Source organism: Balaenoptera ricei, chromosome 4 (assembly GCF_028023285.1).
Source record: "Balaenoptera ricei isolate mBalRic1 chromosome 4, mBalRic1.hap2, whole genome shotgun sequence".
In the NCBI taxonomy this organism is placed as follows: domain Eukaryota; kingdom Metazoa; phylum Chordata; class Mammalia; order Artiodactyla; family Balaenopteridae; genus Balaenoptera; species Balaenoptera ricei.
This window is the reverse complement of record NC_082642.1, coordinates 7,099,633-7,114,184: the sequence shown is the minus strand read 5'-3', so window position 1 is coordinate 7,114,184 and position 14,552 is coordinate 7,099,633. Positions and strand designations below refer to the sequence as shown.

The following is a 14,552-nucleotide window of genomic DNA, read 5'->3' as shown; positions in this document are numbered from 1 at the left end:
CCAAGCCTTTTTAAATTAAGCTTAAAAAAAAGCTTAAAAGAATTTTAAGCTATTGTGGTAGGAAACAATTAGCTATTAAAAATTGGAGTCGTGAGCTAAAAGGTTACCATTTTCAAAGTGATGGATTAAAACAAAATCAGGCACAGCACAGGTGGTTTCATGTAAAAAATCAGCTGGCTTTTTTTTTTTTTTTTAAGCGATCTAAAGGACTTTAAATTGTGTTGCTGAAGGGCTTTCTGGAAACTTACATGGAGATTATTTTGCATATTTCTATCAGGAAGTCAGTTCCAGGCCTTTAAATGAATACCTCATGAATACTTCAGTCTGTGTCATAGAGCTCATTTAGATTTCAAGGATATTGCAGGGTTTATGTTGGCGCAACAAGACTTTTTAGTTTTTCGTACAAACGTTTGGGTTAAGGAGCATCAGCAACCGCAAGAGTACTGCTTGGCTTGCATTTAGAAACAGGGTTTCTCAGTGAACCAAGCCACATTGGCTAGCTACCTGTGTTTTTACTTATGGAGGCTCTTTTTTCCCTCCTTCCCAGCAGTTTTGCAGACTCAATTGTCCAGTAAGGCAGGAAAAGATAGCATGAGAAAATCCCATATTTTATGCATTGTTTTCACAACTTAGATAGCATGAGAAAATCCCATATTTTATGCATTGTTTTCACAACTTGATTTTTCTTTCTGAGCCTTGGTCTCCTTACGTGAAGCAAACGTCTCCGTGACCTTTAAGCGGAAAGCTTTTGAGAGATGATAGTACAGGATCGGATCAAAACACAGGTTGGACACAGCCAGCAGCAGTGTGGCCTCTTTGGCTTTGAAAAGTGAAATCCTGGTGGAGCAGTCAGATATGACCTCTGTCTGGCTGAGGGTGTATGGGATTCGGACAATGTGATAAGGAACAAAACATATGATGTAGCCTGTAGTCACCAAAAGTATAGTGATGAGAGCTCTTTTCACATTTGGATAATTTTCATTATCTTTGTTTCTGTAGAGTTGTCGAATTACAAGGCAGTTAGATATTAAGATGATGGCTGAGAAATTTAAGAATATTGCTATGCATATGAAATTTGTCAGCAAATGCCAGTTTCTTCCAAACTCCTTTTTGAATTCCACACAACCCACGTTGGGCTTTTCCTTGATGTCTTTGATGGGAATGATCATGTTTGGCACCATTATAAGAAGGACCATTAACCATACAACAGCCGATATCATTTTGGCAAATCCAGGTTCTTGTATTCGATAAATCTTGCAGCTGTATGTCAACTGAAGACAGCGATCAATGCTAACAAATGCTAGGAAGATAATTGATAAGTACATATTAATGTAGATGAGGCAGGCTGTTACTTGGCAGTGGAATATCCTCAGCTTCCAGGGTGCCACGCCCAAGTCGACAATGATTTTCACTGGTAATGCCAGAGTAAGCAGGAAATCGGCTGTAAGCAAATTAATTAAGTATATGCTTACACACCTGTGATTTGTGTTTTTCTGTATGAAAGCCCAGGTTGCAAAACAACTTCCAATAATTCCAACAAGGAAAACTAAATAAAAAAAATATGTGAATGGCTCCAGGTCTCTGTAAACTGGGCAGAAGGTAGAACTGTTGGTCATCCTTACTTTCCCTCAAGATGACACCGTCCAAAAAAAAAAAAAAAAAAAATCCAAAGAATCTGTTAAAACAGAAAACAAAAGGGAGAGAAGAGAGGTTAATAATTCAAATTGGATATTATTTTCTTCAAACACAATTGCATTCACAAAACCACGGTCACAGTCTCTCTGCTTCTTAGAATTTTATTGGTGAACTTACTAGATTGTGTGGACTGCTGGGAACATCTTAGATTATGAGGAAGCCTGGGTTTTCCATGGTCTGATTTTATGATTTTGGGAAATCCCACGTAGGTTGCTTCTAGAAAGGATATTTTTGACTTCACACTTTTGCATTCTGATAGCTCTTTTGTTACCAATTGCATTGGAAGTTAGTTTGCAGAGGAGATAAGTGAACTGAAATTCTGAGAAATAGAGGAAACAAAAAAGGTTTGGTTGTGGCTGAACCTGAAGAGCTCTCATTGAGGCTTCCTGGCTTTCTGGTCTCACAGACTGACAGAGCTCTTCATGCTAGAGGAACCTAGGCTGAGAGGGGAGGTGAGGAAGGACAGAAAATTGTGCTAAAATCTAAAAAGTAGGCCTTTTATTGTGTAACCCACTAGAACATTTTCACAATGAGAATTTCATTTTGTTTTTCTTTTTTTTGGCAGAAAAAGTTGTAGGATTAGAATCTGGTCTTGCCTTGTTGCGCTAGATTCGTGGTGGTACAGACCTGTGCTATCCAGTTTGGTAGGCTGCAGCCACCTGTGACCATTAAGCCCTTGAAATGTGACCAGTCCAAATTGATGTGTGCTGTATGTGCAAAGTACACACTGGGTTTTAAAGATTTAGTGTAAAATATTATAAAGAATAGTGCAACTAGTAAAATTGTACTATTTTATGCAAATAGTACAACAGTTAGTAAAATATGTCATTAATTTTTATATTGAGCACATCTTGAAATGATATTTTTGATATATTAGGTTAAAATATTATTAAAATTAATTTAGCCTGTTTCTTTTTTGCTTTTTTAAGTGTAGCTGTGAGATAATTTTAAAGTACCTGTGTGGTTTGCTTTATATTTCTCTTGAACAGTGCGTGTATAGATGTTTCCATGTCAGTGTTGGTGAGAAGTTTGACTAAGAACGTATTTTAAAGGCTTCTAGGGCAAGGATGTATGATCGTTGGTTACACAGTTCTCAAAGAGAAGCTCACTTATATATATAGATGTTTGAAAACATCTAACTTTAACACTTGAGGGTTTTTTTTGGTTTTTTTTTTTCTTCTTCTTTCATTGTGGGTTTTGCAGAGCTCAGGGCTAGAAGTTTAAGACTTCCCCTTAGAACCATTGTGATCATCACTGATGGTGAACAAATCTTGTCACGTTCTCTTCAAATCTGGAACATTGGGTGATTTATAGTGCAAGTTAAACAAACTGGGTATCATTTATTCCCTTTGACCTGGTCTAGTCAAACATATGCTCTTTGGGCCACAGGTATTCTTCCTGGTGCTACTTCCTGATAAACACCATCCTCATGCATCTTAAACACCTTTCTTCCTTTGTTTTAATAATCAGAAGATTGCTTTTGTGTTTTAGCAAGAAAAAATTGATATGTGGCTTGTAAAAATAGCAAATAGTAAGTATAGTGGCTATGAAGGCCAAACAAGCCCATTCTCTGAAACGTCCTTTTAAAGAACAAACAAGAACTTCAGAAGCCTTTCTGAATGTTAATTCTCCTAATTATTTAATGATCCATTGTGTACCTCTTGGGGTGAAACAGTATGCAAGTGGATGGATAAGGCAGATGTACATAAAACTTTCTAAGTTAAAGTGACATTTAAAGGGTATATGTCCTTCGCCTTTCCCTACCTGAGATAGGACTTGAGGGTCCATGAATAATGTCATTCTGTACTAAACTCAGTGAAAGTAATCAAGCACTTACTTTGTGTCTGGCACCATGCCAAGTACTTTACATGTACTTATTTAACCTTTCATTATTTCTATCACGTAGATGTTATTATCCCTGTCTTACAGATTAGAAAACTGAGGCACCACGAGGCTAACACTCAAGGTTATATAGCTGGTAAATTATAGAGCCAGGATTCCCACCCAGACAGTCTGATCTCAGAAGCCATGTTCAAAATCACTTCGAAACTTTGTCTCAATAATAATAACAGTTATAATGATGGTGATTATTATTATTATTTGGAGTAATAATTTTAAAATTCTATTCCCATATAGGTCATTACAGAGTACTGAGTAGAGTGCCCTGTGCTATACAGTAGGTTCTTATTAGTTATCTATTTTATATATAGTAGTGTGTATATGTCAATCCCAATCTCCAAATTTATCTCTCCCCTTCACCCTTGGTAACCATAAGTTTGTTTTCTACATCTGTGACTCTATTTCTGTTTTGTAAATAGGTTTCATTTGTACCTTTTTTTTTTTTTTTTTTAGATTCCACATAGAAGCAATATCATATGATATTTGTCTTTCTTCTTATTATTATAGTAGCAAACCTTTACTAAGTGCTTACTATTGGGAGGAACTATAGTCTAAGCTATTTTCATGTAGAAGAGCAGAAATAAAGTATTCATTCTTTTTCCTAAATACTACTAAAAGATGTTTAGGCTCCATGTGTTTTGATGTTTCATTTTACAGTACATATATTTAAAAACCAAACCTAGCTTCTATCTTTTAAGCCTAAACCTCCTTTACTTTCAAAATTCCTGTGACCTAGTCCCTGCATATTATCCTCCCAACTCTCTACTTTAGGTTGGTGGGATCTCTACTGTTCTGGGAGCTCTTCCTTCCTTCCTTTGTACTTTTCGTTGTGATAGAATTTGGGGATCGTAGGAGTCTAAGGATGGAGGGAACGTTTATTAATAGCATCTGGTCCAATCCCCAGATTTGAGGAGACTGAGGTCTGGCACTTGGGTGTTGGTCAAGGTTTCCCGGCTCGTTAGAGCCGGCTAGGATCCGACCTTGTTGACCATTCCCTAGACTCTCTGCCTTTATGCTTCCCAGCTCCAATCCTGCCTATCCTAAATGCCTGAAGAAAGCTCTTCAGGTCTGAAGTCTACTCTAGGCTTTACTGAACTCCTTATGACTTGACTTTTAATAGTAACCATTTATTTAGTACCTGGGCATTCTAAATGTCCTTTTTGTTCTCTGGGTCAGAAGCTAGTGTTGGTGTAGATGGACCCTCATCTCCCACCTTTGCTCGTTGTTCCTTTACAAAGTGCTAGGATTTTGGCCTATGCTCTTGTATTGCAAATGCTACATTATAAGAGTAACATATTAGGTGTTTCTCTGAGGGCCCCTTTTGCTCATACAATTATAAAGTCTCATTTAATAGATGAATATGTGGTAAAGAGAAGGATTAGAGAATAATTTGTTTTGATCAATTAATATACTATGTAACTGGAACTGACCATATATACCACTCATGGGTAATTTATTTAAAAATAATTACAGTGTAACTGTTCATTCGATAATGCTTGAGAGTCATGCAGTGCCTCGCTGTTGCTTTTTTTGAACCTCAGTCTAGATTTCAATGAAACACAAATCTATTTTAAAATTTTGGTCTTATCAAGTAGAGGTTAAATTGTACTATAATAACATTCTGTGTTTTCTATCATGAATTTGAAAACTAAGTGCTTGATGAGTATTTTTTCAACCAGTTATTAGCTTGTGGAAATCTGAGGTACCCAGATGTATTCCAGCAAAATCAAGAAAAGATTTCAAGTGTCCCCTTTGTTTGAGAGTGCCCATTGCTTAGAAACTCATTAGATACTCATTAGATATTTTTTCACGGAAGTCACAATGGAATTTTCTTGAAATTACTTATCGTAATGTTTTGTAGAGACCTGTTGTGCCCTGTTGTGAAGACCTACAACAATGGCCTTCATCCATCCAGTTATAATATCGAGTTACTGAATAGTTAAGCTTACCTATAAGTAAGCAGTATTCAGTCTTGTCTGAATTAAGCTGTCTTTCTGAAAGGGATGGATGAGGTCATCAGGTAGAAGAAAATTACAGCGTAGTTCACAGTGAGAATCTATTTGAAGTTTAACAATTGGTGCCTTCTTGCACAGCAACCTTATTGCATGCTGGCATTTTCAACTTACATGGTTTAAGCACTGAAAATCATAGATTTCCCTTCCATGGAAAGACATTTGGATATATTAAGTATTTGAAAAGACATACCTGGGGGTATATTGTCTGAGCCTCAGCGCGCCTTGCTCCCAGTCTTCAGAGAAGCGTGAGCTGTTTGGCTAGCTACAGCAGTAGCAGCCTTATTGCAGGACTGCCGGCTGCACTAAAAATTTCCTTTCCTTTTTATGTGGTTTTAAAATGCTGCATATTGACGTAGATGAAACTGTGGTTTGCACATAGCTTAACTGTATGAAAGCCTCTTCAGGTCCTTTTCAATTTTGTGTAAGCTTTCTTAAACAATCCAGATTCGTCTCTTCTTTTAGAAGGAAGATTTTTATTCGTCTGTTGTAATACCTAGGTGTGTTTTTTTGTTTGTTTGTTTGTTTTGAAAACACCCAAGATGTGTATTTTGTCATAATGATTTTAAAGAATCAGTTTTTTGTGCCTTGAATGGTGTTATGAGTTAAAGATATTAGGTGTTTAAGCAGAATTTCTTTAGTATACATACTGATACTCATCAGTCTTTCAAAGTTATAATTTAAAAACTTGTTGCAGTTTGGATCCTGCTGAGACATCTATTAACAAACAAAAAAGATGTGGTCAAGTGTATGTTGTTAAATCTGGAAAGAGAAGAGGAAAATCATTATGTAGAGAGATAATCACTGTTAATGTTTTTGGTACATACGTTTTAAAATTTTTCTATGTGTATGCCCACTTAAAAATGTTATTATGTTGTGCATACTGTTTCATAGTTTGTAATCTTTTTATTCAAAATGATATTGGATCTGTTTTTCTCAGTTATGTGAGTAAACCTGGGGTTCGCAGTTGTCAATTTGGCCCCATTGGCATAATGAATTGAGACAGGTATTTAGTAATTAATAGATTGTATGAAAAGGGACGCTCCAGTGTACATTTAAATTATTTGGGTAAATGTTCATTCTTCCTGTGGGGGAGTGAGTGTGCGGGTCCAAAGGCGATTTGTAAGTGCAAAGCCATTGCCTGGTCACTTAGGGTCTGGGTTTTTCTATTGCTTCATTGTCTTGGAGGGTACTTTGGTTTCATCTCCTTTTCTCTTAATAATTCTCAATTTTCCAAATAATAAAGAAAAAAGTCAGAAGAAACCTCTCTTGAATCTAAAATGCCTCCCTTTTGGTATTCACTTTGCTAAGGAAAAATCTCTCAAAAGACTAAATGAGGACTGTCAAGCCGGAGGGAATTTAAGGAGGATCTAGGGAACTTTTGAAAACAATAATGTGTCAAGATGCTTTTGATGACAGTGTCCATTTGTTTCTGATACTCCGGTGTTCTTTTGAATTCAGGTAGTTATTCCTATTACTGTATTTTGCAAAAGAATAACTTTACATATATTCACTCAAAAATTGGAGGAAAAAACCCAAATCTTTCTCAAACTTTGTATTTGATTTTGGTTAGGAACCAATGTTAACTTTCATCGTAACAGTGCTAGGAAATGCTCTGTCTTTTAAGATTCGTGTGCATCATTATTGGATAGAACTCACTTCTCTCCACTTCAGAAAAGACATGGTTGCAGACAGTCAAGTTAAGTGAGCAGTTATGACCAGAGTTTACACTCGCTGGGGGATGGAGAGGGTGAGATGGGAAGAATTTGGTGAGATGCAGTTGGCTGCCAGCTGAGTGGTGACTGGTTTTAAAATGATACGAAGGAACACTGGAATCAAAGGTTTTTCGTAAAGTTTCTTTTTTCTTTTTTAGATAGGCATATTTATATGTGTACTTCCCCCTTCACTTTGGGGTATAGATAGAATTAAGAAATACATTCAACTGTTCTTAAACATCTACTATAGACACAGTTTTTTTGTGTCTGGATTGCCAGATATAAAAGAGCTAAAGTCTCCTAGCTCTCGATGTTCCATTTCCTTTTTGGAATAGTGAGAAACCAATCTTTTAATAGTGAAACTGAACCATGTTCCTCCTTTTGAGAATGAGCTTGAGGCACCTTGGCATTTTGTGGAAGTTTATTCACAGTGGAAACATGCTTTTCTTGGCTACCGTCCCTGTTCTTGTTTTTGTCTTTAACAGGAGTTCCATTTGAATTTCCATAGGTCACTTCTTTCTGTTTCGCTAAGGACAGATGTTTTTCAGTGGGTATTTCCTTAGCGTTCTAGGAAATTGCACATCATCACTAACCCAGTATTTCAGAAACCCAAGTGGGAAGAAGTGAGGGGAAGTTGTGTTTCCCTTACCTTGATCCTGGCAATACTTATTTAAGAAATGACATATTGTTTACTTTAATGGATATTTTGTGTATTTAAAAATTGAAGCTAAGTTGCCCCATGAATTGAGAAAGAGAATCTTTTTGTAGTCAGTCCCTTATCCACACAAATCATGCTTTTGATCTTATTGAACACAAACACCAAACAACGGTATTTCAATAGAAGTATCATCTTTTTTTTTTTAATTAATTAATTATTTATTTATTATTTATTTTTGGCTGTGTTGGGTCTTTGTTTCTGTGCGAGGGCTTTCTCTAGTTGCGGTGAGTGGGGGCCACTCTTCATCGCGGTGCGGGGGCCTCTGACTATTGCGGCCTCTCTTGTTGCGGAGCACAGGCTCCAGATGCGCAGGCTCAGTAGTTGTGGCTCACGGGCCCAGTTGCTCCGCGGCATGTGGGGTCTTCCCAGACCAGGGCCCGAACCCGTGTCCCCTGCATTAGCAGGCAGATTCTCAACCACTGCGCCACCAGGGAAGCCCAGAAGTAGCATCTTTAATGCATAACATTCTTTTTTTTTTTTTTTTTGGCTGAGCCTAGCGGCCCGCGAGATCTTAATTCCCTGACCAGAGATCGAACCCATGCCGCCTGCAGGGGAAGTGTGGAGTCTTAACAACTGGACCGCCAGGGAAGTCCCAAATTTGTAACATTCCTAAAATTTGCTTTTAAAACATACCACGTTAGCCTTCGGAACTAATGAGGAAGAAGAAAATGAATGTTGCGGTAGGTAGCCGCTGCCACAGCCAGGAACACAGGTCTGAGAATTTATTTTCTTTAAAGAAATCCATGAAATGTAGGTGATTCCTCTCTTTACAGATGGGGAAGCTAAGGCATGGGGGAAATTGAGGCCTTGCCCAAAGCTGCACTGTTAGATCCCAGTGTCCCAGCACTTAATTATGCTTCTTCAAACGAAAGTGTTGGTTGGAAACTGTGGTTATAAAGGAGGCCACCAGGTCAGTTCATCACCAACCCCCCCCCCAGCCCCTCCCCCACCCACGCACATATATTTAGTGTTGACAGCTGTTTGAACTTGAACTTGAGTGCCACTGGGCAGTGGAACAGTCACCACTGTGCCCACTTTTCTTACGGAGTTTGCCACTTGGGATGTTCACAGCTCAAAATAGTTTGCATCCTGAAGTGTTTTTTTAATGTTTTATTTATTTATTTATTTTTATATTTATTTTTGGCTGTGTTGGGTCTTCGTTTCTGTGCGAGGGCTTTCTCCAGCTGCGGCAAGCGGGAGCCAGTCTTCATCGCGATGCGCGGGCCTCTCACTATCGCGGCCTCTCTTGTTGCGGAGCACAGGCTCCAGACGCGCAGGCTCAGTACTTGTGGCTCACGGGTTTAGTTGCTCCGTGGCATGTGGGATCTTCCCAGACCAGGACTCGAACCCGTGTCCCCTGCATTGGTAGGCAGATTCTCAACCACTGCGCCACCAGGAAAGCCCCTGAAGTGTTTTTTTTATGATCTTTGGACAGGGGGCTGTTCTTTGGTTAATGAATGCTGATCAGAACATTCCTCCAGCAGCTTCTGTGGCTCCGAGTCAGCCTTCTCTCTGGAGCCATTGTGCTTTAGGTTCATGTTTTGAAAGTTTTTCAAGGCACGTAATCCCCTTTCCCACCTGAGTTAGTCCAAAGACATTCTTTCCTGACTCTGAGATTGATAGCTTCAAATCTGACAGTGACGGACATGATTAGACAAGAGTAGTTTTAAAGTGAGTTGTAGATGCAGAGCTTCCAAGAGGTTGAGGTTTCTGCATTATTTGAATTCTGCTTCAGTTTTCCCTTTTTAATGAAATATCGTGTAAAAATTTGGAAATATGTTGAAGGCGGATGTGTTTTGTACATTCTCGGAATGTGAATTCGGTTGTAGGGCTGGCCGAGTCTATCCTGTCATTCCGTTGGCTGGTCCTTTTGGTTTTCCGCCTTTTTATTGACTGTACAGTGTTATCAAGTCAACATACAATCCATCTCACCTTTCAGTTGTGAGGTGTGACTGTGCTATTTGATCCATGGTTATAAAATAATTAATAGTGGGGAAGTCCCTTAAAAAGAACTCTTAAAGGATATCTTGTTTCTTTTTAGTCACTGAAGTTCATTTTTTTTATTTTCCCACTTGAGTGCTATGGTCTATTTCTTATGAAATTTGAGTAACATGTTTTCAAAGTGCAGGACACATTTTATGAACTCTGTTGTTACTTTCCAGGAGAAGGCTTTTGGAGCAATTCTCCCTTGCCCTTGCCATGTGAGTCTTTGTTTTTTGATCAAGTGGTTAAGAAAAATTCTAACAATAATTATTTCTTGACTGCAGGCTGCCTCCTTAACTCCCATCCTAGAGAAGGTGTTTGTTGCTTTTAGAAGGTCACAGCATAGAAAGGGTGATAAGGGGGACGCAGGACCTGCGATGATGCAGATAGACTCTGGGCTGTTAGAGCCTGTGGGGATCCAGGAAGTGCAGTCCTCTGACCGAGGTGGGCAAAGAGCTGCTTCTGAGAAGTGAGGAAGTGGCGGCAGGTTTGGGGGAAGATGCACATGGTTGAGCTGTGGGGAGGGCGTTTGGGGACCCTCATGCAATCTGGGTGCGTGGAGTATGTGTGCAGGACCTGTGTGAGGAAGAGGCTGAGGCTAAATCTTGGTGCCATCTGGTCCATCTTGGATGCTTTAGTTAGTGTGCGGTGGAGAGCTCAGGAAGGTTATGTGAAGAGAGGAGCGGTCAGTTCAGCAGTACCAGGTGAATCTGCGGGCTTCGGGGTGTGTTGGGTTGGGGGAGGAAGCGGAAGACAAGAAGTCAGTTTGGAGTTGCTCACAGTCTTTTTAGGTGAGAGGCAAGGAGGATCTGAAATTGGCCGGGCAGAGATGGGTAGTTGGGAACGACTGCAGAGGTGAAATTGCTGAGGAATCGGGCTGGCAGGGAGCAGACTGTGGTCTCAGTCCTGGGAAGGGCAGTCTGAGGAGAGGAATCTGGTTTGGCAGGTAGAAAGGCAAGTTTGGTTTATTAGCATAGTGTGTTTTTAGTGCTACCTCATTATCTGGTATAGCATAGATTGCTTTTTATTTTCTCCCTTTCCATTTTGCTACCACAAAAGGAGAGCTGACAGCTTCCTTTTATGAGTTAAAACTAACACCATGGAAGAAGTTTGGAGAAATAGTACAAACCCAGCCCTGGTTACATCAGCTGCAGCCCTGCATCAGCCATTTAACGGAAGCCATACCCACAACTTTGGACATTCAGGTCTATTAGCCAATAAATCTCTTTTATTGTACAAGCCCAATTTTAGGTTTCTTTTCTTTTTTTTTTTTCTTTTGTCACTTACAAATGAGAAAATCTTGATACATTGGCATCACCTAAACGATTAATCTAGAGACTCTAAAAAGCACCCTTAAACTAAGCTTTGTTTCCATTTGATGATGTTAGTAAAGTATGTGCGATTATTTCTCTATTCTGTCCTTAACCCTATTGCTACTACCTATGTGCTTTGACAATGGAGAAAAAGGAAAAAAAAAAAAAAGACTTTATTAGTACAGAACATGACATCAAAAGATAATATCATACAAATTATAAACATAAGAGGTCATCTGCCCAAAATGACACAGGATTTCCTTTTGGGTAAACAGTGCTGTGAGGGTTTGTGTGCTGGGGTAGGAGAGACCTGATACTGTGTGGTCTTCAACAGTAAAAGCTGCTACTCCTTTTGGTCACCTATTCTCTGCAAGATTCCAGTGGCATGTGGATTACCACTTTATGACAGGACATCCCCCCAAAAGAACCACTTTAACAAAATGTAGCTTTACTTTCCCATATGCCACTTTTCAGAATGTTTAATTATTTTATAGCACTGCTTGTATGAAGTGATTAAATGTTGTATTACTTTAGCTGTAGCAAATATATATTACAAACCTTATTTATAAACTAGCTACAGAAAAGAACTCATTATTACACAAAATAATAATATAAAAATAGTACTGATGATCTCAGAGATGTTTCTGGATTAATCCACTCTCGCAATTGCCCTACTATTTTATTTTTTGTTGTAGCCCTGGACCTTAAAGTTCCTTTTTTAAAAATTTACCTAACTTTTCAATATTTGAATAAACTCCTTATGATCTGACTTCTAACTCTAATACCTTACAGACATTCCTCTCACTAAAGTCTTAAGTGATTTTCAAAAGTTAAATCCAAAGATTTGTTTGTATTGATCTGACTTTTTTCTTCTTTTTTTTTAATTGAATGGTAATTGACTTACAACATTATTAGTTTCAGGTGTATAACATAGTGATCCAATACTTTTATACAGTACAAGATGATCCTCTTGATAAGTCTGGTTAGCGTCTGTCACCGTACCAAGTTATTGCAATATTATTGATTATATTCTCTATGTTGTACATCACATCCCCACGATTTATTTACTTTATGAAAGGAAATTTTACCTCTTACTTTCCCTCACCTGTTTCACTGACCCCCCTGTCTTCCTCCCCTCTGGCAACCACCAGTTTGTTCTCGGCATATATGTCTGTCTGTCTGTCTGTGTATATGTATATATGTATGTATGTGTATGTGTGTGTGTGTGTGTGTGTGTGTGTGTGTGTATATCTCTCACATCTTCCTTATCCATTCATCTACTGATGGACACTTAGGTTGCTTCCATGTCGTGACTATTGTAAATAATGCTACAGTAAACATAGGGATGCATATATCTTTTTGAATAAGTGTTTTTTTTGTTTGTTTTTGTTTTTTTAAGGGAAAAATTCCCGCAGGTAGAATTGCTGATAGTTCTATTTTTAATTTTTTGAGGAACCTCCATACTGTTTTCCATAGTGGCCTTACCAATTTACATTACCACCGATAGTGCATAAAGGTTCTCTTTTCTCCACATCCTCTCTAGCCCTTTTATTTCTTTTCTTTTTGGTGATAACTGTTCTGACCAGTGTGAGGTGGTATCTTATTATGGTTTTGATTTGCATTTTCCTGATGATTAGTGATATTGGGCATCTATTCATGTGCCTGTTGGCCATCTGTATGTCTTTGGAAAAATGTCTATTCAGGTCTTCTACCCATTTTTCAGTAGGGTTGTTTGCTTTTTTGATGTTGAGTTCTGTGAGTTCTTTGTACATTTTGGATATTAACACCTTATCAGATGTATCATTTGCAAATCTCTTCTCCCATTCAGTAGGTGGCCTTTTTGCTTTGTTTTTGGTTTCCTTTGCTCTACAAAAGCTGCTTAGTTTGCTGTAGTTCCATTTGTTTATTTTTGCTTTTGCTTCCCTTGCCTAAGGAGACACATCCAAAAAAATATTGCTACAACCAGTGTCAAAGACTGTACTGCCTGTGTTTTCTTCTAGGAGTTTTGTGCTTTCTGGTCTTACATTTAAGCGTTTTATCCATTTGGGTTTATTTTTATATATGGTGTGAGAAAGTAGTCCAGTTTCATTCTTTTGCATATAGCTGCCCAGTTTTCTCAACACCATTGATTAAAGAGGCTGTCTTTTCTCCATTGTATATTCTTACCTCCTTTGGTAGATTAGTTGATTGCGTAAGCATGGATTCATTTATGGACACTCTATTCTATTGCACTGATCTATGTGTCTGTTTTTGTGCCAGTACCATCCTGTTTTGATTACTGTAGTAATCAAATTACTGTACTTTGCAGTATAGTTTGAAATCAGGGAGTGTGATACCTCCAGCTTTGCTCTTCTTTCTCAAGATTATTTTGGCTTTTTGGAGTCTTTTGTGTTTTCATACAAACTTTAGAATTATTTGTTCTAGTTCTGTGAAAAATTCCATTGGTATTTTGATAGGGATTGCATTGAACCCTTGGTAGATTACCTTGGGTAGTATGGTCATTTTAACGATATTAATTCTTCCAATTTGTGAGCAGCATACATCTTTCCATTTGTGTGTGTTGTCTTCAGTGTCTTACAGTTTTCCAAGTACAAGTCTTTTACCTTAAAATTCTGATATGCAGTAGCTGTTATTCAACTCTTGCTTCACGATATCCTTATTTGCCTTGCATATTGTTTCCTGAAAAATATTGCCTTTCATATTTCTGATTTGCTTTGGCACAGTGGTTACAAAGGCAAAACTTGGTGCTTCTCATCTTCTTTTATAATTTCAATTTCTCCTGTGGCCCAGTAGGGGACATATAAAACACCAGTATTTACTAATTTGTCCTGACCAATGGAAACTGTGAATAAACACAGCCACTTTCTTTTGCAAATATATTTAGCCAAACAAATTCTGTAGCAAGCTTAGTTTTGCCAGGCATGTTTATCATAGGTTTGTGATTTTGTTCTTTTTGGGAGAGGATATTTGACCCAGAGTTGGGAGCAGAGAGCTTTCATGAGGGTGGAAGGTAGATACAGAGTGCGAAAATCTTCTCAACTGTTCCTCAGTTTAAAATGTGTTTTCTCAGTTTTGCCTAAAATCTGATGAGGTCCTACGAACACATGAAATACTTATTTTGAAAAGTCAGTGGCAAATAGAATTTCAAAAATACTCTATGCCACTCCTTCCTGGGTATTCCCATGCCTTCTTTCTTTGTATTCTATTAGCATTTGTA

General features: G+C 38.2%; 2 protein-coding genes across 2 annotated transcripts in view; one reads left to right on the top strand and one right to left on the bottom strand.

Annotated features, from left to right (window-relative positions):
* Nucleotides 1-14,552, top strand: part of MED12L (mediator complex subunit 12L) — a 317,527-nt gene that overhangs the window by 100,578 nt on the left and 202,397 nt on the right. The gene's annotated exons all lie outside the window — the stretch shown is intronic.
* Nucleotides 657-1,616, bottom strand: GPR171 (G protein-coupled receptor 171). The gene has a single exon (XM_059921862.1). It carries the CDS (start codon nt 1,614-1,616, stop codon nt 657-659), a length of 960 nt encoding a protein of 319 aa, XP_059777845.1.

What these genes read in the sequence shown, in the direction of transcription:
- GPR171 (XM_059921862.1), bottom strand. Translation starts at nt 1,616, where the DNA reads ATGACCAACAGTTCTACCTTCTGCCCAGTTTACAGAGACCTGGAGCCA.